Source organism: Spermophilus citellus (genome assembly GCF_964194105.1).
Source record: "Spermophilus citellus genome assembly, chromosome: 4".
Classification (NCBI taxonomy): Eukaryota; Metazoa; Chordata; class Mammalia; order Rodentia; family Sciuridae; genus Spermophilus; species Spermophilus citellus.
Window position 1 is genome coordinate 214,805,393 of NC_138185.1, and position 27,043 is coordinate 214,832,435.

A 27,043-nucleotide genomic window follows, 5' to 3' on the forward strand; every position below is an offset into this window, starting at 1 on the left:
TAGGTTTTTTTAGGCATTGTCTTTACTAAAGAATAGACTTTGTATCCTCCAAGTTGCTTTGCTTTGCATGTTTTGGGCTTCTCTCAACTGTCTGTGATCCTTGGCTGTCCACTCAAGCTTCAGAATGGGGCACTCAATGCTGCTTGGAAACTCTGAATGGGTTGATTCTGTCAGCTGCAGATGGCCTGTCGAATGATCTGGCTGGGCCCATTTGTTGAGAAACCCAGTGATTGTTAAAAGCTTTTTCCCTTTATAGTCACATTCTGCATAAAAGACTCTGCCAATCGCTTGCCTAGGAAGGGGGAAACCTTCTTAGGGGTCCCAAGATTCATTTGAAAAGAATGGGATTCTGAAGGATGGAATAGAAAGATAAGCACCGGAATTATCCATACAGAATTGCAACATACACACGATTTCTCAGCTTAGTGCATTTCCCTCAGGGCTATGGTCTTATAAGTGATTAGCCCCTTTCTGCTGCTTCTTGCTAGTTGTTTGAATGGCTCTAGCTCTGCATATTACTCAGGTGCTGGCAAATGTGGTGGTCATGAGAACATGCCTTGCAGAACTCTTTCTTGGGACATAATTAACCAAGAAAGCTGCAAGACTGCTGGGCGTGGTGGCACATGCCTATACTTTCAGTTACTTGAGAAGCTGAGACAGGAGGATCCCAAGTTTGAGGCCAGCCTGGGCAACTTAGCGAGACCCTTTTTCAAAATAAAAAATAAAAAGGGCTGGGGATGTGTGACTCTATGGTAGAGCACTCCTGGATTCAATCCTCAATTTCTCTCTCTCTCTCTCTCTCTCTCTCTCTCACACACACACACACACACACACACACACACACCAAAACAAAACTGCCAGGCTCTGAAGTTAATCACTGTGCTTGTACATGGCCTACCTCCCATAGACTGCTCCTTGCTGGGGACTGGCTGCAACAGGAGACATGGTTTCCTTTGTAGGATGACTTGGGCTCATGGACTCCTTACCAGCTTTGCCAAATTTTTGCTGGAACTTTTGTATAAAATGAGAAGAATAATTTTTTTTATAATGTGACATGACTTGTCCTTTCTTAGTTTTTTTTTTCCTTAAGAATTCTCATTTCTAATACCCAAGCTTTGCAATACAAAAAGAGATGATGAATACAAAAATATTAAAAATTTTTTACTTAGCTATTTTAAAATCAAATCAAATGTTTGTGTGTTGGGATTTGTCATTCCAAATACTCTTTCTAATTCTGTATTTGAGAAGAATATAATTTTTTTCTAAATATATAGTTTTTAGTAGTAGATGGACACAATACCTTTATTTTATTTATTTTTTATGTGGTGCTGAGGATTGAACCCAGTGCCTCACACATGCTAAACAAGTGCTCTACCACTGAGCTACAACTCCAGCCAAACTATAGTTATTTTTAACTTCTAGCCACAAGTGTTTAGGATAGTACTTGACAGAAACCAGGCCAATCAAATTTATTGTCTGCATTTTACAGATTGTCACTAGGTGTTATGGTTTAGATATGAGGTGTTCCCCAAAAGCTTATGTGTGAAATAATGCAAGGATGTTCAGAGGTGAAATGATTAGATTATGAGAGCTGCAACCTAATCAGTGGATTAATCCCCAGATAAAGATTACCTGGGCAGTAATTGTAGACAGTATAGCTGGAGATTGTAGGTCACTGGGTCATGCCTTTGGGGTTTATATTTTGTCCCTTGTGCAGTGAACTTTCTCTGATTCCTGGTTTCCATGTCCTGAGCTGCTTTCTTCTGCCATGCCCTTGCATCTCAGGCTCAGAGACATGGAGTTGGCTGGCCATGGACCGAACCTTTGGAACCATGAGCCAAAATAAACTTTTCCTTCTTTAAGCTGTTATTGTTAGGTCTTTTGGTCACAGTCACCAAAAGCTGATTAAACACTGTGTGTGAAATATTCTTAACTCCTGAATGGCACAGTTAGAAGGGTGTGGTACTGGGCTGTCAGTGACCATGTACCTCGTCCCCTAGTGTGGACAAATATGTCTGCATCAGAAAGAACAAAGTCAAACTTCTCTGGGGAGTCCGATTATCTTCCATCCAGATAATTCCTTTCTGGGGTCTGTTAAGAAGTGAGATGAACTGGTTCTTTCTATCTATACCCTCCCTCATCCTCTCTGAAATTTATCTTGTATTATTGGTTGCAAATGTCATCTATTTCCTGATTCTGGGTGAACATCTAAGGCGATTTAAAAAGTTGTTCTCAAGTTCTCTGACATTACTCATTTCAAAAGTGAAATCTCTGTCCCCTTTTTCTTAAGTCTGGGCTGGACTCAGTGACTGGTTTGTGCCCAGTGTTTGCATAGCACATGGCATCACACTTATGCAACAGCAGATCCTGAGTCTGAAAAGCAGGTGTCTTCTGCCTGGCTTCCTAGGAAGGCTTTCTCTGTGGAGACCAGCTGCCATGTGAGAAGTTCATTTCCCCACCAGGAGGGCCACGTGTGGCTGCTCTGGTAGAGACCTGGCTGAGCTCCCAGCCAACAGCCAGGAACAACTGCCAGCCAAGTGATTGTTTCATCTTAGACATTCTTAAAGCCCAGTTGAGCCTCCAGAGGACAGCTTGCAGCTGACGTGTGACTGCAAGTGTAGGACAGACCTCAAATGAGTCTGCTTAGCTAAGCCTTAATTCTTGACATATAATATTTGGATAAATAAAATACAAGCTTTATTATAAATAAAATACCTACTTCATGAAGTTTGGAGGTAATTCATTACATAGCTATAGTGACCAGGACATATTTTTGCTTCGGTAATTGATTCCAGTCTCAAAGAGATGGAGTTAATAGCACACTTTCCAAGGATGGAATGGGTATTTAAATTGCTTATATTGAAAAAAAAAAACAAAATGAAACAAAACAAAAAAGTTTCTGTTTTTTTTTAAACACTTTTTTTTTAAATTTTTTCTTAGTTTTCGGTGGACACAACGTCTTTGTTTGTATGTGGTGCTAAGGATCGAACCCGGGCCGCACGCATGCCAGGTGAGCGCGCTACCGCTTGAGCCACACCCCCAGCCCTTGTTTTGTTTTTAAATCTCTTACAAAACTCTTTTTGAATAGATGCAGTGATGGTATGAAATGGAATCTTGAGTGTGGTCTAGACCTCTGGTTATAAGATTTGATGTGGCAAATAGAAATCAGACCTTATATCTACCTTTTAAAAAATTTTAAAATATATATATTTTTTAGTTGTACACAATACCTTTATTTTGTTTATTTATCTTTATGTGGTGCTGAGGATCGAACCCAGGGCCTCACACGTGCTAGGTGAGCGCTCTACCACTGAGCCACACCCCAGCCCTCCTTATATTTATCTTGTAGGAACTGCACATGTATTTTTTTGTACTGAAAATTTGTGGCTGCTTTTTTTAATTTTAATTTTTTTATATAAGTGGCTTTCAAATTTATGTTCAGTTGAACTTCTACTTATAATATTATGTCTATTTGATGTTAGATCAAAGAAAAAATGAAGGGGGAAGACGGCAAAGAATGAATACAGGACCTTCTTTCAATTTTTGACAAAATGGGAACACTATGCTTTCTCTGAGCAGCCGTTAAAGGTCACATTACTTTCTCAGGCTGTACGCAGGGCTGATTAAAGCTGAGAGCAGGGTCTTGCAAGACTAGTGTGGGAAAGGAGAGTTCATGGTCCAAGAGGCAGATTCTCAGCCAAGTCTGATCCTGGAAGGCAATAAAGAAAGAGTACCCAAAGCTATGGTCGAGAGCTGAAGCCAAGGAGAGGGAACCCGGGGAAAGAACCCTGGCAACCCAGAGACAGGAAAAAATGAAACACGTTTTTTGAGTGATGTTTTCTAGCAATAGTAAGGGCCAGCGCACCAGCTCTTCTCCAACGTGTCCTGAAGAGGATGCCTCCTCCTACTCCCTCTTTCTCTCTCGCTAATCCTGGGAGAAAAATCACAGGTGTGACATAGGATCCCATGAGTCATCTTGTTCCCTACTCACCAGGTTTTTATTTTACATATAAAAATAAATAAACAAAATAAAGGTATTGTGTACAACTAAAAAAAAAAAAAATTCCCATCCTTGTATTGACAGGAATCAGTGCAATCCGAATGGCCACTTTAGTTTCCCTAACTTTTGTACGTATAACATAAGATGTGAAACAAAGTGTGGCTTTCCCCTGGGCAGAGATAGGGAAGTATGTGACAGCCCTTTTGGATCTAATGATAAAGAAAATAATGGAATAAGTATAGTATTTGACCTGGTAAGAAATATTCAGACTCTCAAGATGAACTAGAAGAGAAATAATGGCCAGTGCCCTTATTTCCAGCAGTTTTCAATTTGACACTAACAGCATAATTCATAAAAGGAAAAACAGATAAATTGGACTTTATCAAAATTAAACACTTCCTCTGTGACAGATCCAGTTAATAGAATGAAAGGACAAGCTACATGCTGAAGGAAGTTTGCAAACCACATATTGACAAAGGAGTTTTTTTCTTAGAATATGGAAGAATGCTCAACATTCAACAGAAAAAAAAAACCAGACAATTTAGTTAGAAAATGGTCAAAGACATAAAGAGACATTTCACTGAAGAGAATATACAGATGGTAAACATATGTATGAAAAGATGGTCAGCATCATTAGTCATTAGGAAAATACAAATTAAACTTACAATGAAGTATCATACACCTAATAATGGCTAAAAATCCAAATCATTGACAACATGAGAGACTGAAGGATGCAGTACATGAATCACTCATATATTGGTGGAAAACGATTTGTCAGCTTCTTAAACAATTACAGCTAAATATGACAGCAATTGGGCTTCCTGAAATGATAAAGCGATTCTCATTATCTCTGATATTGCTTTTATCTTAAAGTCAATTTCATCTTTGACCATACTTAAAATCCTACAAGACATTCTTCTTATTTAGTACATTTAAAGTTACCCATCTACACCTATTTATTACATTTTTGTATCTTTTCTCCCCCTCCCAATTCAGGTCTTCCCTCTGGAAAAGGTTATAATCTTACTGTTTTGGTAACAGAGTGGCAACTAATGGAACACAGTCTTAAAAATTTCAAACAGTCATCATCTGCCTGGTTTGGCGGTGGCTGCTCTAGACCAAATTGTAAAGTGCTTCAAGTTATTCGTTGTCTTTTTTTTTTTTTTTTTGGTGGTGCTAGGGATCAAACACATGCTAGGCAAGTGCTCTACTGCTAAGCTACCTTTTCCTTTTCTTTTCAATTCTTTCATTTTTTCCCCTCAATGTCACTTTTTAAAATTCTCTCTGATATATTCTACTCTCACATACAATTACCAAACAAAATAGTGATTATATGCACACTATATCTTCCATTTAATAATAAGTAAACCTGCATAGAAACTGGGCGTATTGTCTCTGATAATGTTAGCAACCATTGAACGAAGGTTGATGGGGTAGTTGGTTAAACCTTTTGAAGCACTTTGAGGACTCCATTACAGATTGCTGAGTGATTCAAATATCGTTCCTAGATTCAGGATTGAACCCAGGGGTGCTCTACCACTCAGTTACATCAGTAGTCCTTTTGGAGACAGGGTCTTGCTAAATTGCTTAAGGCCTCTCTAAATTGTTGAGGCTGGCCTGGAATTTGCCAATCTTCTGCCTCAAGTCTCCTGAGTCACTGGGATTCTAGGAGTGTGCCACCGTGTTGCGCTTTCATCACCCTTTTTATTTCTTGAAATTAATTAATTAATTAATTGATGAATTTATACCGGGGATTGAATCCAGGAGTGTTCAATGATTGAGCCACATCCCCAGCCCTTTTTGTATTTCTTTTTATTTAGAGACAGGTCTTGCTGAGTTGCTGAGGTTGGCTTTGGACTCAGGATCCTCCTGCCTCAGCCTCCAGAGCCATTGTAGGTGTGCACTATATCGTCTGCTTAATTTCAGAACTTTTATTTGATCAGTTAGTTAAAAGTGTTTACCTACCGAAGTTTCAAGTAAATACTCCCTTCAAAAGAATCCCTGAACTTGAGTGCTTTGGCATCAAAACGTCTCTCTGTACCATTTTCTGTTGCACTTTGAGCCAGAAGATGAGGATGTTTCTCAATGGAGTAGTCATCCCCATATCACTACCCTGCTGCAGCTTCTGACCCAGAAATATAGCATCTTTTTTTTTTTAACCAGGAACTCAGCCATTTGGACTTTCAAAATGGCATTTATTCTTGAGTTTTAAAACATTAAATAACATAGCCACAACTTGGGAGGCTGAAGCAGGAGGATCACAAGCCTAGCCTGGACAACTCAATGCCTATTTTTTATTATTGGAAAAAAAAAAAAAGGCTGAGGATGGAGCTCAGTGGTAGCCAGCCCCTGAGTTCAGTCCTCAGTACCACCAAAGGTGGAAAAGAATATAAGCCACATTTAAAGAGCGTTAGCTTGTTTGATAAACTATATGTGAGGTTGCTTGAGATACCTGCACTTAAAAAAAGACATTTGAAATTGAAATAGAGTGTATCTTTAAGTTTCCAGATGAGAGGAGATAAGCAGAGTTTATGGTCCAATGCACCTTTGGACCACTATCATCATTTGAAAATTTAACAATCAACATACTTCTGATTTCTGCATGTATAACTTTTTAGGTGTCTTACCAGGAAAAAAAATTATATTCTGATCCGATTGGTGAACTACCAATCTGAGGATCAAATACAGTTCATCTTGCATGCTTAGTTTAAAATCTGGGAAATTTTAAATAAAAATCAGGAATTTTTACTTTTCTTGAGATATTGAGAAATCTGGTCACATTGCAAAGGACAAGAGTAGAACAAGTTTGCCACTGTCCAGCCACCCTGCCTGTCAAGTTCTGCTTATTTTGCCTCCTTATTGATGTCTGGCCCCACAGCCCTGAGGTTTCTGCCTATTCTTAGAGGAATCAGTAAATGCCTTCCTGCTGGCTATGATGTGCTGTATAAGCCATCGGAGTAGTTTTTGATTTTTTTCCCTGTATCTGCCAGAAGATTAGGTTCCAAAAATTCATCAGACTAAAGAAAATAAAAATTATGAAACCACCATTTGACCCAGTTATCCCACTCCTCAGTTTATACCCAAAGGACTTAAAATCAGCAAACTACAAAGATGCAGACACTCAACGTTTATAGCAGCTCAATTAACAATAGCCAATCCATGGAGCCACATATGTGCCCTACAACAGATGAATGGATAAAGAAAATGTGGTGTGTGTGTGTGTGTGTGTGTGTGTGTGTATGTGTGTGTGTGTGTATATATATATATATATATATAATGGAATATTACTCAAAATTACTCAGCCGTTAAAAAAAAAATGAAATCATGGCATTTGCCGGTAAATAGATGGAACTGGAGAATATCATGCTAAGTGAAATAAGCTAGTCCCCCCAAACCAAAGGCAGACTATTCTCTCTAATACGTGCTTGCAAACCCACAACAAGGGTGTGTGGGGGGAGGAGAATAGAAGTCCATTGTATTAGACAAAGAGGAATGGGGGAAGGGAGGGGGGATGAGAACAGAAAAGACATTAGAATGAATCAGACATATCTTTCCTGTCCTTGTGTATGAATGCATGCTTAATGTAATTCCAGATCATATACAACCACAATAATGTGATCCTAATTGGAACAAGTTATACTTATTCTATGCATGTATAATATGTCAAATACACTCTGCTGTCATGTGTATTTAGAAATAACAAATAAAAGAAAGATGAAAATTGCTATAGGTTTGGATAATCTATTGAAGTTTCTTAATTTTTCTATTAATTAATCCATCTATTTATCTATGTATTTGTTTAAATTGCTTTTTTTTTTTTTTTTTGGCTAAAAAAATTTCCCTGAAATGAAGAATTAAACCAAAGTGGTCTAAAATCTTTATCAAGGTCATTTTTTTCATTCTAAAAGTGATTTTTTTGACCCACACAAGTATGTTTCATGATGGTAGAATTCACTAGCAGTTGTTGCTTCCCTGTGTGACTGTCGGTACCACTCAATAATTTTTAAAAATCTATTCTTCGACCACATTTGGATCTCCAACAAACCCAGGAATAAAGGATGCGTGAGACACACAGGCAGTTGTTATTAACATCAAGAACAACTATTAACATCACCTGGCGAGATAATAAAAAAAACGTCAACATTATGCACAGTGGCATACACTGGCAGCCCTGCCGCGCCTGGCCCACACGCTGTTATCTCCACATTCACCATCAGCCAAAACACTGGAGCTTCCACCAGGGGGCTCCAGATCCCCTGGCTGAGTTAAACAGTAATTCCTGGGCCCCATAGACATTTGTCTTTGTGACCAGTGCCCCAGGGTCTTCTTTTTCAATTCAGAAATACTACAAGTAGTTCCATTTCCCTATTCCACCCACAATGTTTTCAAAGTATTGATAATATATCAAGGCACCAAAAAAAAAAAAAAAAAAAAAGAAAGAAAAAATACAAGAAGTAGTTGTTGAAAATGAGACTAAAATGTGACATCATTTTATGGGTACAAAATCCAAAGAAATCAGTCAACTTTTAGAACAAATTGGAAGATTTTAGTAGTAGTTTGTGTTCTCCACACAAAGAAAACAAAAACCTGGTTAACTAGATGAGGTGATAGATATATTAATTAACTTGATCGTGGTAATCATTTCACGATATATGTATATATCTAATCACCACATTGTATATCTTTAACTTATAAAGTTTTATTTGTAATTTATAACTCAATAAAGCTGAAGAAAAATATTTAATGATACTACTGTGAATGAAATATCTATAAGAGTGTCAATAGTCCTCTAGCATTTCAGCACAGAAACAAGTCACCTCGTTTCATATATATTGTTGATCCATTAACAATGCTACTATGTAAGTCATGACTGAATGAAGCTTATTTAACACATGGATCTTCTCTAATGCACATCCCAGCGTGTTACAGCACTTTAGCACTACACTGGGGATCATTTTAAATGGTGAAATCACCAAGAAAAATACAGTAATGCAAAAACCAAGACACTCAATAGACCATGATACTCAAAACCCTACTCTTTGTCTTACTTTTCTTATTCAATAATAACTCATGGAAATTCATCCAAGTGAACCAGTTTATCTTCTGATTCATCATTATAATGGCTGTGTCATATTTCATATTTGGGGGTGCACCATGATTTTTTTCAACTATTTTCCTATTGCCAAATATTCATGTTGTAATTGTTTTATTTTTGCTAGCTCAAACAATGCTATAATAAACTTCATAGCACATATATCCTTCTATTTTTATGGCCTGGGTCCCTAGAAAAGGTTGCTGGCTATTGCTAAATTATTTTCATAAAAGCCTCTTACAGCTGACATGTTTATCTGCAGTAATTATTCTTATCAACATCCCTATAAGGAATAGACTTTATGTATCTTTTTATTTTTACCTTCTAGTAAAAGGTTCATCTCAAATTGTTATTTTAGATTGCATTTCTCTACCAGTGAATTTGAGCAGTTTGCTTGCTTTGATTTAAATCTGTTTATCTGAGAACAACTAAATTTCCACTGGGCTGTCTAACCTTTTTGTTGAAACATACTTCTTCTTTGTATATTAGAGATCTTGGTATTTTGCTTTGTTTGCAGTGCAGGGATCCAAACAAGGGCCTTCAGCTTGCTTAGGCAAATGCTCTACTACTGAGCTACACCTCTAGCCCTACATTAAAGATCTTTTATCTGATTTGAGCATATTTTTCCAAATTTGTTATTATAATACTTTTTTTTTTTTTTTTTGGTACTAGGGTTCTAACCCCGGCCTTCATGCACTAAGCTATATTCCTAGCCCTATTTATTTTGAGACAGGGTCCTGCTAAGTTGCTCAGGTTGGCCTCCAGCTTTCCTTCCTCCTGCCTCAGGCTTGGGAGTTGTTGGGTTTGCAGGTGTGTATCACTGTGCCTGCATTTATATGTAGAGACTTGGATTATGTATTTTCCCCTCAAATGATTTTTCTTTCGAATCATAATGTTCATCATTTAAAAAATGTTCTTAACTTTTGGATTTCTGTTATAATCTGTCCTGCCCTTAGAGTATATATGTGGTATTTTATATTTTCCTAGAAATGCTTATGTTTTCCCAGTGAAGAATGTGATGTGTTTTTCTGTTTGTTCAAATCTTATGACTCTCAAAAAATTTCTATAGTTTCTTTTATGTAGTTCCTACCTCCCGGCTCCCTAAGAGTGCTGGAGATTAAACTCGGAGCCTCAGTACCCTAGGCAGACTTTCTAAGTCACTTCCCCAACCCTAGGCCCTAGTCTTGTTACATTGTTTTCTAAGGACAGCCTTGTGCCACAGAATGATATTTTGGTCCCACAAGATTATAATGGAGCTGAAAAGTCCTATCACCTACAATGTGTTTGTTTTAAGCTAAGCTTTATAACAAACAAACAAACAAAAAAGTAAAAAAGTAAAAAAAAAAGTTCATTGTTTTATTTTTGCTAAAATCTTTATTTTTACTAAAATTTTTGGTAAGCTCAAGTTTACTTATTATTGAAGAAAGAAAATATTTAAAATTAACTTGGGGAGCCTAAAGATACCACGTTTATGAAGTCTACAGTTGTGGGCGGTCATGTCCTTGGCCTTCACATTCACTAAATCACTAGAGCAACTTCTAGTCCAGTAAACTCCATTCACGGTAAGTGCCCTACCTAGATGTACCATTTTCTTTTTATCTTTTATACCTCATTTTTACTGTCCTTTTCTATGTTTAGATGTTTACATAAACATACATAAATGCTTATCATTGTGTTATAATGGCCTAAAGTGTTCAGCACAGAAACATGCTGTTCAGGAGTAATAGGTGTTACGCAACCTGGGTATGTAGCAGGCTGTCTTACAATCCATGAGGTTTGACCACGGTGAAACCCTCTAAGGATGCATTTCTTAGAACATAGCTCTGTTGTTAAGCAGAACGTGATAACATTTGACAGATTTCGTTGCTGTTTATGAGTAAAAACAATTTTCATTATTTTTTCTAGGAAATTATTATTAAAATACAGAAGGATTAAGAATTCATGTGCATTTAATTTATAAGTCACCTTATGAAGTTTTAATTCCAATGAATTTTTCTTTTTTTTTTAAAGAGAGAGTGAGAGAGGAGAGAGAGAGAGAGAGAGAGAGAATTTTTAATATTTATTTTTTAGTTCTCGGCGGACACAACATCTTTGTTGGTATGTGGTGCTGAGGATCGAACCCGGGCCGCACGCATGCCAGGCGAGGCGCTACCGCTTGAGCCACATCCCCCACCCCAATGAATTTTTCTTATTAGAATATTTTGGGTTTCTTGGGTATCAAATAATACCTATTAACAGCAAATAGATTGTTATTGTCTTTGCTTTTCCGGTGTGATAACAATGATCTTATTTCTCGTTTCACTGTTCTTATCATAACTTCCCAAATAATACTGAGTATTACAATATAAGCAGACAGTGCTGCTTTGTTCCTGATAGTTTCAATTATGGGGGAAATATTATCTTTGTTCCTGATAGTTTCAATTATGGGGGAAATATTATCTTTGTTCCTGATAGTTTCAATTATGGGGGAAATATTATCTAATGAGAATTAGGCAGTGCTCTAGGGCCCGAGAATACCCTGTGAACAAGACAGAGTTCCCATGCACAGGTTCTCACATCCTAATGCAATGCCGTGGAGGAGGAGTTTTGGTACTTTTTGATTGGCTTTAGTATTCTACCATTTAAAGATGTTATTTGTGGGCTACAGATTTAGTTCAGTGGTAGAACGTTTGTCTAGCATGTGTGAAGCCCTAGTTGACACCCAACATACTGCTGATTTTTAGAATTGCTGCCAAAATTTATCTAGTGCTTGTTAAGTGATATGATTATCTAATGTGTATCTTTTGTTGATACATCTGTAATAAAATATATTGATAGGCTTCCTGATGTGGAATTATCCTCGAATTCCTAGAATATACTACTTGGTCATGTTGCTTTATTCATTTCTTGCTTAATGGATTTTAGTTACAAATATTTTATTTGGAATTTTTGCATGTATTTTCAAAAGTGAAATTGCTCAATTTTGTTATTAAAGTTATATAGGCTTTATAAAAAAAACTGGTAAAAAAGTTTCTACCTTTTCCTATGGTATATTAGCACTAATTAATATTGGAATTATTTATTCCTTAGAAAGTAAGTAAATTTCAGCTGTCTATTTCTTGTGTTCCGTCTTATTTCCATAGTTGTTGTTTAACATTATTTCCAGTCTTTCCTATGATAATTAATGTATTCCAAGGTCCTATTTCTTCTTCGGTTCAATTCAATAATTTAAAATTTGTCAGGAAAGCATGCATTTTAAAATATTTTTTTAGTTGTCAATGGACCTTTATTTTATTTATTGATATGCGGTACTGAGAACTGAACCCAGTGCCTCACACATGCTATGCAAGTGCTCTGCCACTGAGCCCCAGCCCCAGCCCTAAGCATGCATTTTTAAAAATATTTTTTTTATCAAGTTGTTCATGGAAGTCTCTTACATTTTTTATAATCTTACTAGTATTCATTGTTACATCTTCTTTCATGTTTTTCTTTCTCAGTGTTTTATGGAGGCATACTGAAATATAATAAAATGCACATATATAGAGTGCCTAATTCTGTAATTTTCACAAATGCATACTCCAGTAAAACATCACCACAATAAAGATAATAAAAATGTCCATCACTCCCCAAAATTTTCTCATGCCCCTTGATAATCTCTTTTTCCCTCTTATCTAAGCCACTCCCACACCATAACCCTCCTACCTCTTCCCCAGCCAATTAGTGATCTGCTCTCCATAAATTGGTTTTCAACTGTTATTTTGCCATCTCTGTTTGTCAGCATTCTGACATTATAACAAAATACCTGAGTTGATTAAATTATAAGGAGAAAAGATTAATTCTGGCTCATGGCTTTAGGGGTTCCAATCCATGATTGGGCAGACCCATTGCTTTTAGGCCTCTTGTGGGGGTAGTGCTGGATGGCAGCTTCAGGGAGCAAATTCTGGAGCAATCCTGCTTACTTTGTGTCCAGGAAGCAGAGAGGGGAAGGGACCAAGTTCCCACAATCCCCTTCAAATACATGTCCTCAATGACCTAAGGACCTGTCAGTGGGCACAATCCCTCAAAGGTTCTGCCATTTCCTAATAGTGCCCCCTGGGGACAAAACCTTCAACATATGGGCCTTTGTGTGTGGGGTTGCCAATCAAAATCCAAATTTTAGCACCATGCTTCTTGTTCAAATCATTTGCCTGATTTAAAATTGTATTGTTTATTTTCTTATCATGGATTTTTGAGAATTTTCGAAAACATTTTCTGAATATAATGTTTTTTTAACTGTTAAAATGGATTTATACTTTTATTTCCTTGATAGACTTTTGGAACAGTACACAAACTATCACTTGTTAGTGGGAACTGAAGAACACCCCCACTCCAAAATAAAGTGACTTAACTAAGGTCACACATTAGGATTTAATGCCTCTACAACTAACAAAAACAAAACAATGAATCTCTTCCTTCTAACCGTCTTTGATCTGATGATCATTATGTTACAAATTTAACTCCATCTGTAGGATTCTCTCCAAATCACCTAAATTTGATCACTAAACTAGAAAAGTATGAAATACATTTGAAACTAGGTTTCTTTTTTCTTTTTTTTTTTGAGTTTGTTTTTTAAATTTTTATTCGTTCTTTTTAGTTATACATGACAGTAGAATGTATTTTGATATATCATATATACATGGAGTGTAACTTCTCATTCTTGTGGTTGACATGATGTGGAGTTACACTGGTCATGTATTTATATATGAACATATAGGAAAATTATGTCTGATTCATTCTACTGTCTTTCCTGTTCCCATCCCCCTTCCTTCTCCCCATTCCCCTCAGTCCAGTCTGCAGGTGAACCTCTATTCCCCATCCCCCATCTGCCTATTGTGAGTCGGCATCCTATATCAAAGGAAACATTTGGCCTTCGGTTTTATGGGATTGGCTTATTTCACTTAGCATAATATCTCCAGTTCCATCCATTTACCGGCAAATGCCATCATTTCATTCTTCTTTATGGCTGAGGAATATTCCATTGTGTATATATACCACAGTTTCTTTATCCATTCATCTGTTGAAGGGCACCTAGATTGGTTCCTTGGCTTGGCTATTGTGAATTGAGCTGCTCTAAACATTGATGTGGCTGTGCACTATAGTATGCTGATTTTTAAGTCCTTTGGGTATATACTGAGAAGTGGGATAGCTGGGTCAAATGGTGGTTCCATTCCGAGTTTTCTGAGGAATCTCCATACCACTTTCTATAGTGGTTGCACGAGTTTGCAGTCCCACCACCAATGTGTGAGTGTGTCTTTTTCCCCCACATCCTTGCCAACATTTATTGTTACTTGTATTCTTTTTTTTTTTTTTTGAATTTTTAATATTTTTTTTTAGTTCTTGGCAGACACAACATCTTTGTTGGTATGTGGTGCTGAGGATCGAACCCGGGCCGCACGCATGCCAGGCGAGCGCGCTACCGCTTGAGCCACATCCCCAGCCCCTGTTACTTGTATTCTTAAAACTGCCATTTTGACTGGAGTGAGATGAAATCTCAATATAGTTTTAATATGCATTTCTCTAACTGCTAGAAATGTTGAACATTTTTTCATATATTTGTTGACTTATCATATTTCTTTGGTGAAGTGGTGAAGTGCTTATTCAGTTCTTTTTTTTTTAAAGAGAGAGAGAGAGAGAGAGAGAGAGAGAGAGAGAGAGAGAATTTTTAATATTTATTTTTTAGTTCTCGGCAGACACAACATCTTTGTTGGTATGTGGTGCTAAGGATCGAACCCGGGCCGCACGCATGCCAGGCGAGCGCGCTACTGCTTGAGCCACATCCCCAGCCCCAATGAGCCACATCCCCAGCCCCTCTTATTTTTCTAAATGAATTTCATTACTGCTTTTTCTATTTCTATAAAGAACATCATCCAAACCTTAATAGGAATTACATTAAATCTGTATAGTGCTTTTGGTACTATGGCCATTTTGACAATATTAATTCTGCCTATCCAAGAACATGGGAGATTTTTTCATCTTCTAAGATCTTGTTTAATTTCTTTCTTTAGAGTTCTGTAGTTTTCATTAGAGGTCTTTCACCTCTTTTGCTAGATTAATTCCAAAATATTCTATTTTATTTTTTTGAGGCTGTTGAGGATGGGATAGTTTCCCCAATTTTTCTCTTGGTTGATTCATCACTTATGTATAGGAATGTAATTGATTTATGGGTGTTAATTTTATTTTCCTGAATTCACTTTGGATATAAGTTCTTTATCAGATATGTGTTTTGCAACGAGTATGTCAACATATACTGGCAGACTCAAGAGACTAGTGATGGAATTACATTCTGAGATTATTTAATCATGGGGACCACAGCACAAAATTAGATAAGGAACAATAAGTTAAGCATATTGATTGGGATCTTAGGAAGACCCCAAGAGATGGTGTGTATCCAGTAGTTGGGTGGTTCTAACAAAGCATTGAGAAGGCAACTGCCCAAAGCGAGCGGGATTGCTAGCAAAGGGAATGACAGAACTTCACAGCGAGGGAGGCCAGATGGCACCACATCACCATCTAATGATAGAGGGCACAATGGGTACATGAGCGATGGTGTGCAGGGAAGAACGGGGGCGGGGGTATGGAAATGGGAGCCCACCTCCAACTCAGCTTTGCCCAGGTGCTGAGGCTTCTTGAGCCTGTTCTGCTCCTTCCTGGATGGTGATTCCAGCTCCTGATCTCTGTGCTCTGATATTTGTTTGATTTTAATTTTGATAAAGAGTTTGATATTTTTTTTAGTTGTAGTTGGACACTATACCTTTATTTTATTTATTTTTATGTAGTGCTGAGGATCCAACCCAGGGCTTTGCACATGCTAGGCGAGCGTTCTACCGCTGAGCCACAACCCCAGCCCCAAGGGCTTGATTTTCATTCTTGGTTTGAATGCTCTTTTGGTTTTTTGTTGCTAGCTTTAGTTTAGCCTCGTCCTATGCAAAATTCTCCATCTGCCTCCCAACTCCCTTCAAGAACTTCTGCCAGTTATATGCTTTGTGACTTTAACAACAATTCAGTTAATTTAAAAATGGCAGATTTTTACTAAAGACAATTTAGAGCTTCCTTTTGGGAGAGTTGTCTTTGTTCTTTTGGGGTATTTGAAATCTCTTTAAATTTTCCCAGTTTGTAGGTGTCCTAGAATCTTGGGGCCCTGAGATCTTTCCTCATCAATAATCAGCTTATTTTCTTGGTAAGACTATAAGAAAAGAAAATATCTCTGACCTTGGACTCCTTATGATCCCACAAGGACTGTCCAGCTCATCATCTGTACTCCCTCTGTTCCTCCTTCACCTCCAACTAAACCTCTCAACACCGTCCTCACGTGTAACCCTCCATGTGTGCCAACCCTATCCTTTCCTTCTCTACTATCCCAGGAGAGTAAAACTCTTGTGTCCCTGAGTATGAGTCATCTTCTGGCTCCTTGGAAACAGGTATGCCGAGAGCCCACAGAGATATATTTTGGGGGATTCTACATGCTGCATGTAGGTTTCTAAGCCAAGACCTTGCCCAGGCACCCTGTTCTTCCAGCACTCCAGGAAGGGGTCACATTTCCCTCTTTAGGTACCAAAGTCTAGTTTTGAAAAAACCCAAATGGCTTTCTCTAATTCCCAGGAGACTCTGAAAGCACATCTGCTGAGGGACTTCACTCCCTGCCTGCCTCATGTTGTCGTTTTCCCATAGGAAACAGGAAGGCTTGGGTTCTGACCACACAGAATAGCGCCAGCCAATAACAGCTGAAAACCACAGAAAACCCGTTCTGCACAAGGTTGGTTATCACTTTATATTATTCAAAAAGTGTCAAGGAGAATATTCTATACAAGTTCTGAAATATGTATTCAAAACAAGAAAATGGAATGGTAAATCTACTCACAAATAACAATTTGAGTTATAATGGTAATTCTTTAGTATTTTATCTAGTTTACCTATTCAATGTTTAAATATATTGTTCTAGGACTTGTTTAATGAAACTAGAAAATAAAGTGACTTTAGGATTATCATTTGTTCATCATTCAGAATTTCATCTATGAGTCAGTTAATTGATAGTTGTATTTGATAGGTTTATTGTGTTTCTTCGAACCCATCTTCGGAATGCCCTCCACGGGTGGATGTTATGCAGTTGAAGCATAAATGCTGTAAAAATTAATCCCCCTAGCACTACAGCTGCTGCCACGGCAATGAGTGTATGTCCTGCAAATGGCAATGGTACCTCATCAACATAAATCTGCAACAGAAAAGCAAAGTCTTTAAGTTTTCTGAATTTAGTAATGCAAAAATACTGAACATTACATGATTCCCACAGTTAATCACTTAGCAAAATTTTGCCCAGTGTTATGCAGACACTCACCCTCCATCAAGCATCTATACTACCATTCTCCTCCAGGATCCTGCGTCTCCAAGCCTGGATCATCACACAAATTCTGCCCATATTTTCTCTTTAGTGTCCCTTAGATGGATACTTTTCATGTTTCTTTTCCCAGCCATCACCCTCTTTGGTATACCTCGTACATTCACTATACCTGAAATTCTTCAACCAAGTTACAAAAAGTGACCCCTGGAACAACGGACACTCTAAAGTGAAAAAGCTCAGAACCCTGTGGGGAAAAAAAATGCCTGGTCATTAGCAGCACTAACATGTATACTCCTTTAAGTAAAAATACACTGAGGTCACTTTCTTTATAGTGTTGCATGGAAATATTCCTATCCCTTCCCAAGGCTCTTAGACATATTTATCATGTATCAGATTAAAAAGACTGATGGAAATAGAGAAATTTAATAACTGGTACATTTCTTTTTTTAAAATAAGCAAAACCAAAATCTACCTTGGCTTAGATGAGTACTTTGCGCTAACCCTCAAAATGTGTAGTTTTGCTATATCCCCTAATTGGTTTTACACAGCTACTGGGTTTTATTGACATTACACATTCTTATGGATTGTTGGAACTAGAAGATATATGCCTGTGTATATCTCCTGAAAAGCACTAGACCCATTTCTTTCTAAATTTTGGAAATATTATTTCTGCTCCACTTTAGATAGCCTGTCTTATCTATCAGCTTAAAAAATAGTAAGCTAATGTAAAATTTAACTTTCAGAACCCTTAGGAAATAATAACAGCAAGGGAAATGATGGAAAAACAAACTATATACTTTATTTTAATTTGTTTTTTGGTGCTGGGGTTGAAAGTCAGAGTCTTGCCAGGCGAGGTGGGGCACACCTGTAATCTCAGCTGCTCGGGAGGCTGAGATAGGAGGATCATAAGTTCAAAGCCAGCCTCAGCAATGGTGAGGTGATTAGCAACTCAGTGAGACCCTGTCTCTAAATAAAATAAAAAAAAGGACTGGGTGTGGCTCAGTGGTTGAGTGCCCATGAGTTCAATCCCTGGTACCCCCACCACCAAAAAAAAAAAAAAAGTGTGAATTGAAATTAGAGTCTTATGTATGCTAAGCACATGCTCTGCCGCTGAACCACAACCCCCAAGCCCTCTCCATATACTTTAAAGTTGCCATTCCCACTGTTCACAGATCCCAATACTTCAAGACTAAAATCAATCTTAGACATGTATGTTTCATTTAAACTCAGCACAGTAAGAACAAAAATGCTGTCAACTTACCCTTATACTTATATTGAGACCTGAAGGATTATACACTGGAACACGAAGGACTGCTTCTAAGTGATTTTTTAGTTTTTTAACATTTTGGGGTACAAAGTGTTCTAAAAATACAAGAAATATATTTTAAGCACACACATAATTTCTCATTTTGTAAAATTTGTTACTACATTAAGGTGCAATGAAAGAGTCCACTCTGTGACCTGATTAAGTTATATCTTTTTAGTTCTGCTTGACTTTGTAGAAGATAACTTTGGGGGACCTTGGCCCAACATTTCACGTTGCCTTGGTTGACATACTTAAGAAGGACAAGGCTTCTGACCACCTTACTTTAGACTGATCTTTTCCTCCCATCTCTTGGCTCATGACTAGTCATTACCTGAACATTCTCTGTGTTTTTGACAGTGAGATCATCTTAGGCCCTCCTCAGTGGTTGGTGAATGATTTTCAATAGGGTGGCAGTGAAGTTTCATAAAAGGATCACTTGAGATAGTGTAGGGTTAGAGACCCTAGCGGTATAATGGATCTCAAGGGAAAAATGTGATCTGATTACAACAGTAGCCGATTTCCATGGGGTGAATACTCTCACATGGCTACTCTTATGTTACCAATATTCAAATAACTGGATTGTAAAATGCTTCAATATTGAGCAGTCAGGACTCTAAACACCACAGAAAATGGGGATATTAATTAAAGCAAAATGTTTGGTGATTTTACTTTACTAATTTTTCTATTTCAAAAATGCATATATATTGGGCAAAGCAAGAATCACTGAAAACCAAATGTTGTATACTTAGTAGGACATTAATGACATTAAATTTCTATTTAGTTGATTCTATCTGGTTAGTAATTCTTTTCCTAAAGTACTCATACAAACAAAAAATATGACACAAAAAGCTGTATATTCAAGGTAAAATTGAATCTGGGTAAATTTCCTTTTTTGTAAATAAAAAATATTTTTACATTTTTTCCATAAATGTTTTGTTGTTGTTGTTTGGTTTAGGTGCTGGTAGTCAAAAACAGGGCCTTTCTTGTCCTAGGCAAGCACTCTGCCTCTGAGCTACATCCCCAGCCTCCACCAAACAATCTTTAAAAAAAACCTTTACTCATATAATTAGAAGACAGAGCCCATAGATTATCAGGCAACACCCTTTATAATCTCCTTTGCCACATTGAATAAGAAGTGAGACACTAGATCAGCACGTGGTACAAGTTCAATTATGGTTACTACTAACTACATAATAATTTAATTTTTTTCACAGTTCAAATTCTTCAAAAATGCTTTTATGCCATAGAATCCATGTCACTGGAAGTGATGAAGACTTAAGTGGGGGACAATAGAAGTAAACTGCAATATGCCAAGGGATTGGGATCTTTTTCCAAAGAACTCCTGCCATTTCTTTGTAGACCATTGAGCTTTGTAAAGCAATAATAATAACATTACTTATAAGATACAATAATTATAGAAGACAGCAAACCCTACTTAATTTCCAGTTTTTCCTCATATTCACTTCAGTTACAGTAACCAAATATGGAGATTTCACCGGGATACGTTCATTTTCACTGAAAATTTCCAAGGAAATTGGATATTGTGTAACTGGAAACTTGAAGCGAGGAACCTAAAATGCAAATTCCAAGAATGATTGTAAATTTGGAAAATTCAATAGTAATTTCATTTCCTGGTCAAAAATGAATAGATATATTGCCAATTGTTTGGATATTCTAAATGAAATGTGCTTTTTAGGGTTTCTGCCTTTTCAGGCATGAAAAAAGTCTCAGTACAGAATCTGTGTGAACACCCAAGGCAATGTACAAACATGGTAGTAATGAAATTCATATTTCTACTGGTGTTTTTCACAAGTATTTACTATGCTGTCATCCAAACTTTTTTTTTTTTTTAACTAAACCAAGTCCCATGAGACCATGCATGAATTGCGTCCCAAGCATTCCCCTTCCCCTTCTACTCCACCTCTACCCCTGACAGTTCATAGCTCAGGCTGTGGATTCAGCATTCCAATCCAGCTCCAATGTCTGTTAACAGTTTGATTTTTAGCAAGTTGCCTGGTTCTCTGCGATTCTAATTGAGATAAATCACAAAGAAGGCTTAAAGCAATGTTCAGATATATTTTAGTTTAACAAGAGGTATACAATAAAACCCTCATAATTTTTTTTACTGAATGCTCAATCCCATATGATACATATGAAATCACTTCATAAACAATCTCTCTGTCTACTTGTCTTTTCATGCTTTATATTTTCTATATAAAATACACAATCTGTATAATATCTTATGAGGCCTTTGAAATGGATCCACTTGAAGATTAAACCAACTGCACGTTGACTATGCTAATGCAAACACCAACATTGATTTGATATGCCTTTAGGTGCTCTAGTACTAACAGAATGAAAGATTATTTGACATAGAACCCATCTCTTAACCAACATACTATACTTTTGTTTGTCATTACCACTAGACTGAGCTCCTTGTTTATAAGGACGTGGACTTCTATATGCCAAGAACCTGATACATATGACAGCTTCAAAAAGTTTTTTTTTGGGCGAGGTACTGGGGAATGAACTCACTGAGCCACATCCCCAGCCCTATTGTGTATTTTATTTAGAGAAGGGTCTCATTTACTCGCTTAGCGCCTCCCCATTGCTGAGTCTGGCAATGAACTCACAATCCTTCTGCCTCATCCTCCCCAAACGCTGGGATTACAGGCCTGAGCCACCATGCCCGGCTATTAAAATTTTTTTTGAATGAATCATTATTCACTATCATTTGGTATAGTGTTTTACAGGTTACAAATTGCTTTCATATAGATTGTGTGTGTGTGTGTGTGTGTGTGTGTGTGTGTGTGTGTGTCTTCATGGATCCCATTAAATGGACAGTGCAGTGCAGGTATTTTTATTTTATTTTACAGATGAGTTTAGGTACATTTAAATCCAGATCTTTTAAATTCTGTATCATATTTAGTTCTGGGTCATAATAGGCATTATTTCTATGTCTGAGTTTTCATATTTAACCAAAAGACACTTCTCCAAATCCAATTCCAAGGGGTTTACTTGATGCTTTGACTATATCCCTGGTGGCATTGAAACTTACACTTTTTTTTTCTTTCTCCCAATCTTCTTTCCCCCAAACTTCTCTTCCCTGGTCTTCTGCTTCCTGATCTCTCCTCTCTAATCTCATTTTCTCTGAATCCCCTCTATAATAGCCCCCTGTTCCTGCAGATGGGCAGAATCACAGCCTTTGGGACAGGAGTCCCCTGTGTTTCTCCTTTGCTAACAAAGCAATAAATCTTCAAAACTGTTTCCTCGTTATTGGATTGGCATCAGGGACAAGAACCAAGCTTTTGCCAACATGAATATGAAAGTACTCTGTCTTTAGGTGATTAAAAATTATCTTACTTTTTCTTTGCAATCTGAGAAAGCAACAGCATGTGAAAACTTCTGATCATTCGTACAATTACACTCCTCTCGAGAAGCAACACGAGCACACTGTTTGTATTTACCAGTTTCCTGTGAACAGAAGCAGCACAAGTGATTACTTTTTTTGTGTTGCAGAATTTCTGTGAACCTTGTAAGTTTTCAATAAATATTTGCTCCCTGAATGAATAAAATTCCTGAGAAATTACAAGGAGAAAAGTCCATTAATAATAAAATAAGATGGCCTAGAGATGTAGCTCAGTGGTAGAGTGCTTGTGTCTTTATTTATTTTTATTTATTTATTTATTTTTATCTTTATTTATTTATTTTTATGTGGTGCTGAGGATCAAACCCAGCGCTTCAAATGTGCTAGGCGACCGCTTTACCGCTGAGCCACAACCCCAGCCCCAATTTCTGAATTTTCATTATATCATTGAATATTAGTTTGTTTGTTAGTTGAGCTCGGTGCCATCACCTGGGATCTGTAAAGTCTGCCATTTGGAATGTGGCACATCAGGACCACCAACCTCCCGGCTCTGAGCCCTTCCTCTCACAGGCACCAAAACAGCCGGAAAGGTGCTATGCTTGTGGTCTCTTCCACAAGAGATTTCTCTGAAAGTCTGACTGTGCTTGTTTTCTGTCTTGAGAATTTCCTCAAATGTTTGGGCTTCTTAATTGAATCTGTCTTCTTTATCTATCCTGCATGTATCTTCTTTATTTATTACCCATATTGATACATATAACTGATATGTACATTCTATTTGAAATGTTTACTGATGTTTCATGGAGTTTGTCCAGGAAAGAAAGAATATATATCTGTATAAGTGTGTGTGTGTGTATATATAATAAAATTGGTAAAATTATATTTTTATTTTGGAATATGCTGAGGAGTGAACCTCCTTGTACATGCTAAGCATGTGCTCAAACACAGAACCACATCCCCAGCCCCAGTCTAATCATATTTTTAAAAACATGAACATCACATCACTCTTTCACTTAAAACTCTTGGATGACTCTTGATTTCTCTTGGGATAAAATTCAAAAATCCCCTTGTTGGCTTTGGAGTCCTAGCAGCTTTAGAGCCTGCTGATTTTCTCTTGCTCATTATGCTCCAGGCTAAATAGTTTTCAAAGAGTTTTCAAAGTCCCTGAGCCTTTTCCTTCTCCACCCTTTGTGCATAGTGTTTGCTCAGCATGGTATGTACTTTGCCAGCCCTTTCCCCTTTTATATGCCCCCACTTCTCCTCTGTTGGTCAACCCAACTCATCTTTTGATCTTGACCAGATGCCTTTCCTTGTGGATGACCTCCTAGACTCAGGAACCCTGGTCTGCAGCCACATTGTTGACATGTGTTTGGCTCTCCAGTTGGGCTATCTGAAACTGCAGAAATGTTTTGAAATGCAGATTTCAGGACCGCACCCCATGGTTTCTGATTCAGTAGCATGAGGTAGGGCTGAGAAAGCTGCATTATAAAAATATTTCCACTGAATTCTACTTTGGGTTTTGCAGGGCCACACTGTTCAGAGACTCTGCACTAGGTGACAGCATTTCATTTGTACAGCTTTTTGTTTCATACCTGTTCCCTGTATAGAGTAAAAGCCATGAAGATACCAGGCTTATCTTGTTCAGTATGGTATCCTCAGAGAATGTCTGGTCAATGCCTGGTAACACTGGAAATGTTGAAAGTAACATTTGCTGGATGCATACAAGGTGCATTTTAAAAACCCTCTTATTTACTTAGTTATAAATTAGATGGATACATTTCCTACTTAACTCCCAAGGGAATTTTGGGAGGAAAACCCCAGAAAACTAAGGATTTGCATGTAAATATAGTAAAATCATGTTCCAACAGAGGTAGTTCTACTGACAAAACAGGGTTATACTTGGCAGAAAATGAAACTGAGGAAGAACTCAGTATCATAGTTGCTCACTGCCTGGAGCAAAATTTCTTATAGGTATGTTAACTGCCATGTATGAGTGTGTGTGTGTGTGTGTGTGTGTGTGTGTGTGTATTAATATATTTATGTATGGCTTTTCTTTCTTTCTTTTGTAGTACTGGGGATGGAACTCAGGGTCTGGCGCATGCTAGGCAAATGCTCTACCACTGAACCACACCCCCAGCTCTGTAGTTTATTTCTTAAATGTCTCCTGAAGGCCATGTGTTGAAGGCTTGATCACCAGCCAAGGAGTCCGAGGTGGTGGAATCTTCAGATGGAGCTTTCAGAGGTATAACCTAATGGAAGGAAGTTAGGTTATTGAACAGTTGCCCTTGAAGGGGATACTGTACCCCCTACTTACTCTCTCTGTCTGCCCCCTAGCCACTCTGACGTGAGCAGCTTTGCTCTACCATGTGCTCCCACTAGGACATTCTGCCTCACCACAGGTCCAAAGCAAAAGGGCCAAGTGACCATGGACTGAAATCATAAGCCAAAATAGATCTCTCCTCATTAGAAGTTGATTGTCTCAGGTATCTTCTCATAGTGATGAAAAGCTGAATGATATGTCATATAAGTGTGTATCATTAGCTTGTTCAACAATTTTTAAGTGTTCTCTGTCTGGCACTGTTCTGGGGATACAGTAGAAAACATCAAAAACTTGCCTCATGAACTTACCTTCTTATGGAGTCAGAAATATAATAAATAAATGAGTAAAATACATACAAATTATAATACAATATTATAATAAGCAATATGGAGAAAATTATAATACAAATTATAAAAGTGATATGGAGAAAAATAAGGAAGAGGAGGGGGATGGAGACAGTGGAGAGGGGGGATTATGATTCCAAATAGTGTAGTCAGGGAAGGTCTCACTATGGTGGTAATGTTTAGGCAAAAATCTGAAGAAGAAAATGAGTGAGCCCTGTGATATCTGGCAAAAGATTATTCCAGACAGAGGGATTTCCTAAAACTGCAAAGGCCCTGAGGTGAAACATATCTGGCATACTTGAGAAATAGCAAAGAGACCAGTGTGGCTGGAGCAGATTGCAGAAAATCAGGTCAGGTGCAATGCCAAGGCAAAAGCAGGAGGGCTCTAAACCATTTTAAGAATGCAGTTTTCCCTCTAATTGAGAGGGGAAGACACTGGAGGCTTTTGAACCACAGAAATGCCAATTTTATGTCTTTGAATGAGTTCAAGCAGATATGAATATCTGTTTGTGTATGTATATAGGAGGATGGATGCATTTTTCTGAAGATTGCATGAACATCTAGAAGGAGTCCTTGAGACGTTACCCCATAATGTACTTTTGTTCTGAACCATATGGCTCCCTCTATTCTGGCTACCTGGCTTACTCTCCCTCCAAAGAAGCAAGGTGCTTCTGGGGGTTGATTATTTTCTAGATAGACCCTTAGTAGTTTAAACGTGCCTATATTGAAACGAACCATCTTCTTTCCTTTTGGACACCATTACTTTCACAGGCTGGAGACTTGAGATGGGCCAAGGTCCCCTGTCATTTGAGAAAAGCTGCTCTTGCAGCTATCCTCTTTGAAATCTTAATAGGAGCCAGGGAGAGGTCAAGAGTCCATTTAGACTTCTTGGCTCCAAATCTGTATTTGAGAGTGGCAGTTAAGGATAAGGGGATAAAGTAGTAGGAGGGAGAACAGGAATCACAGCAGTGGTGATAGTAGTAGTAATAGCAGTAGCAGTAATAATCTTCTCAATCTACACAACTGGGTTCATTGGTAATTTTACCGAATGATTCCTTGAATAAAAATAAGTACTCTAGTAGTTTGTTTATAAAAAAAAAAAAGATATTTACCTTGGACTTGCGAAATAGATTTCTTGGTATAGGTTTGCTAGGATCTGCATTATAAAAATTATCTGTGAGTGGAATGGCAATTCCCATGTTAGATGGAGGCCTGTAGTTTACCTATAAGTGATTAGACAAAGAAAATGAAAAATTCATTATTAGTTACTAAGTCTGAAAATATCTTTATAGAAAAGTGGTCAATTCAAGTATTTCTTTTTTAGCTCTTGGTATTAAAAATTTCCCTTCCCCCAACACTCCAACCCCTCATTTACTGGAATTTCAACTGCCTCAACATATGTAATGTTACTTGGGACTTATAAGTAAGCAAAAGTTAGTGCAATAATGGTTAAGGATTTTTATAAAAGAGACTTAGTCATGTCTAATTAAATAATTCAAGTTTAATTCAAGTTATTTATTTTTATCCCAAAGAAAATTATAAGTAGTGATTTAGTAAATTTTTATTTAAAAAAGAGTCCAGATTCTGACAAGGCAAGAGTTAAAATTATTACACTGAAATGGGACCAGTCAGATACATTAGCTTAGGATAAGTCAACTGAAGGGCAGGACAAAAGCTGTGGTTTGAGGATAACATGTTTTGTTCTTGGTTCCTCCCTCTCTTTCTGCTTCCTGGCTGCATGAGCATGCTCTTCTGCCCTGGTGTTCTGCCTGTCTCAGGCCAGAGCTTTGGGGTTAGCTGGCCATGTACAGAACCTCTGAAACTAGGAGCCCAAATAAATTTTCCTTCTCTAAGTTGTTCACAGTGATGAAAGACTGACTAGCACAGAAATTGGTACTGAGAGTGGGTCACTGCTGTGACTGACCTGACCCTGTTGTTCAGAAGCCACTGGCTAATGGGAGGAGTTTAGAAAAGTTTGGAGATATTGTTGGTAAAGGTGGCGCCCTGAGCACTTCTCATCCAGTAGCTCAGGTCCTTGACGCACTGAATGGTGCACGAACCATCACCTCCAATCCCTGTGAATGGCGCGAACTTTGAATAGCGCACCTCCAATCCCTGAAGTGAGCTCTCGGCTAATGAAGAAGTAACAACTCACTCGCCCTGCTCCTCCTCATCCTGCCTTGAGCCCATACATATCAACACCCAGTACGTGCTCTCTCTCTTCCCCCTCTCCTCTCTCTCCCTCTCCCCCTCCCTCTCCTCTC

At 37.8% G+C, this 27,043-nt stretch overlaps 1 protein-coding gene across 1 annotated transcript in view; it reads right to left on the reverse strand.

Moving 5' to 3' along the window:
* Positions 1-17,130: 17,130 nt before the first annotated feature.
* CATSPERB (cation channel sperm associated auxiliary subunit beta) overlaps positions 17,131-27,043 on the reverse strand; it is a gene marked incomplete at both ends in the record, with an annotated part of 136,340 nt that continues 126,427 nt past the window's right edge. The window contains 6 exons of the mRNA XM_081292934.1: positions 17,131-17,319; positions 17,615-17,689; positions 18,707-18,807; positions 20,187-20,322; positions 22,115-22,225; positions 25,892-26,002. Coding sequence (XP_081149060.1) covers positions 17,131-17,319; positions 17,615-17,689; positions 18,707-18,807; positions 20,187-20,322; positions 22,115-22,225; positions 25,892-26,002 — 723 coding nt within the window. The remainder of the gene's footprint in view (positions 17,320-17,614; positions 17,690-18,706; positions 18,808-20,186; positions 20,323-22,114; positions 22,226-25,891; positions 26,003-27,043) is intronic.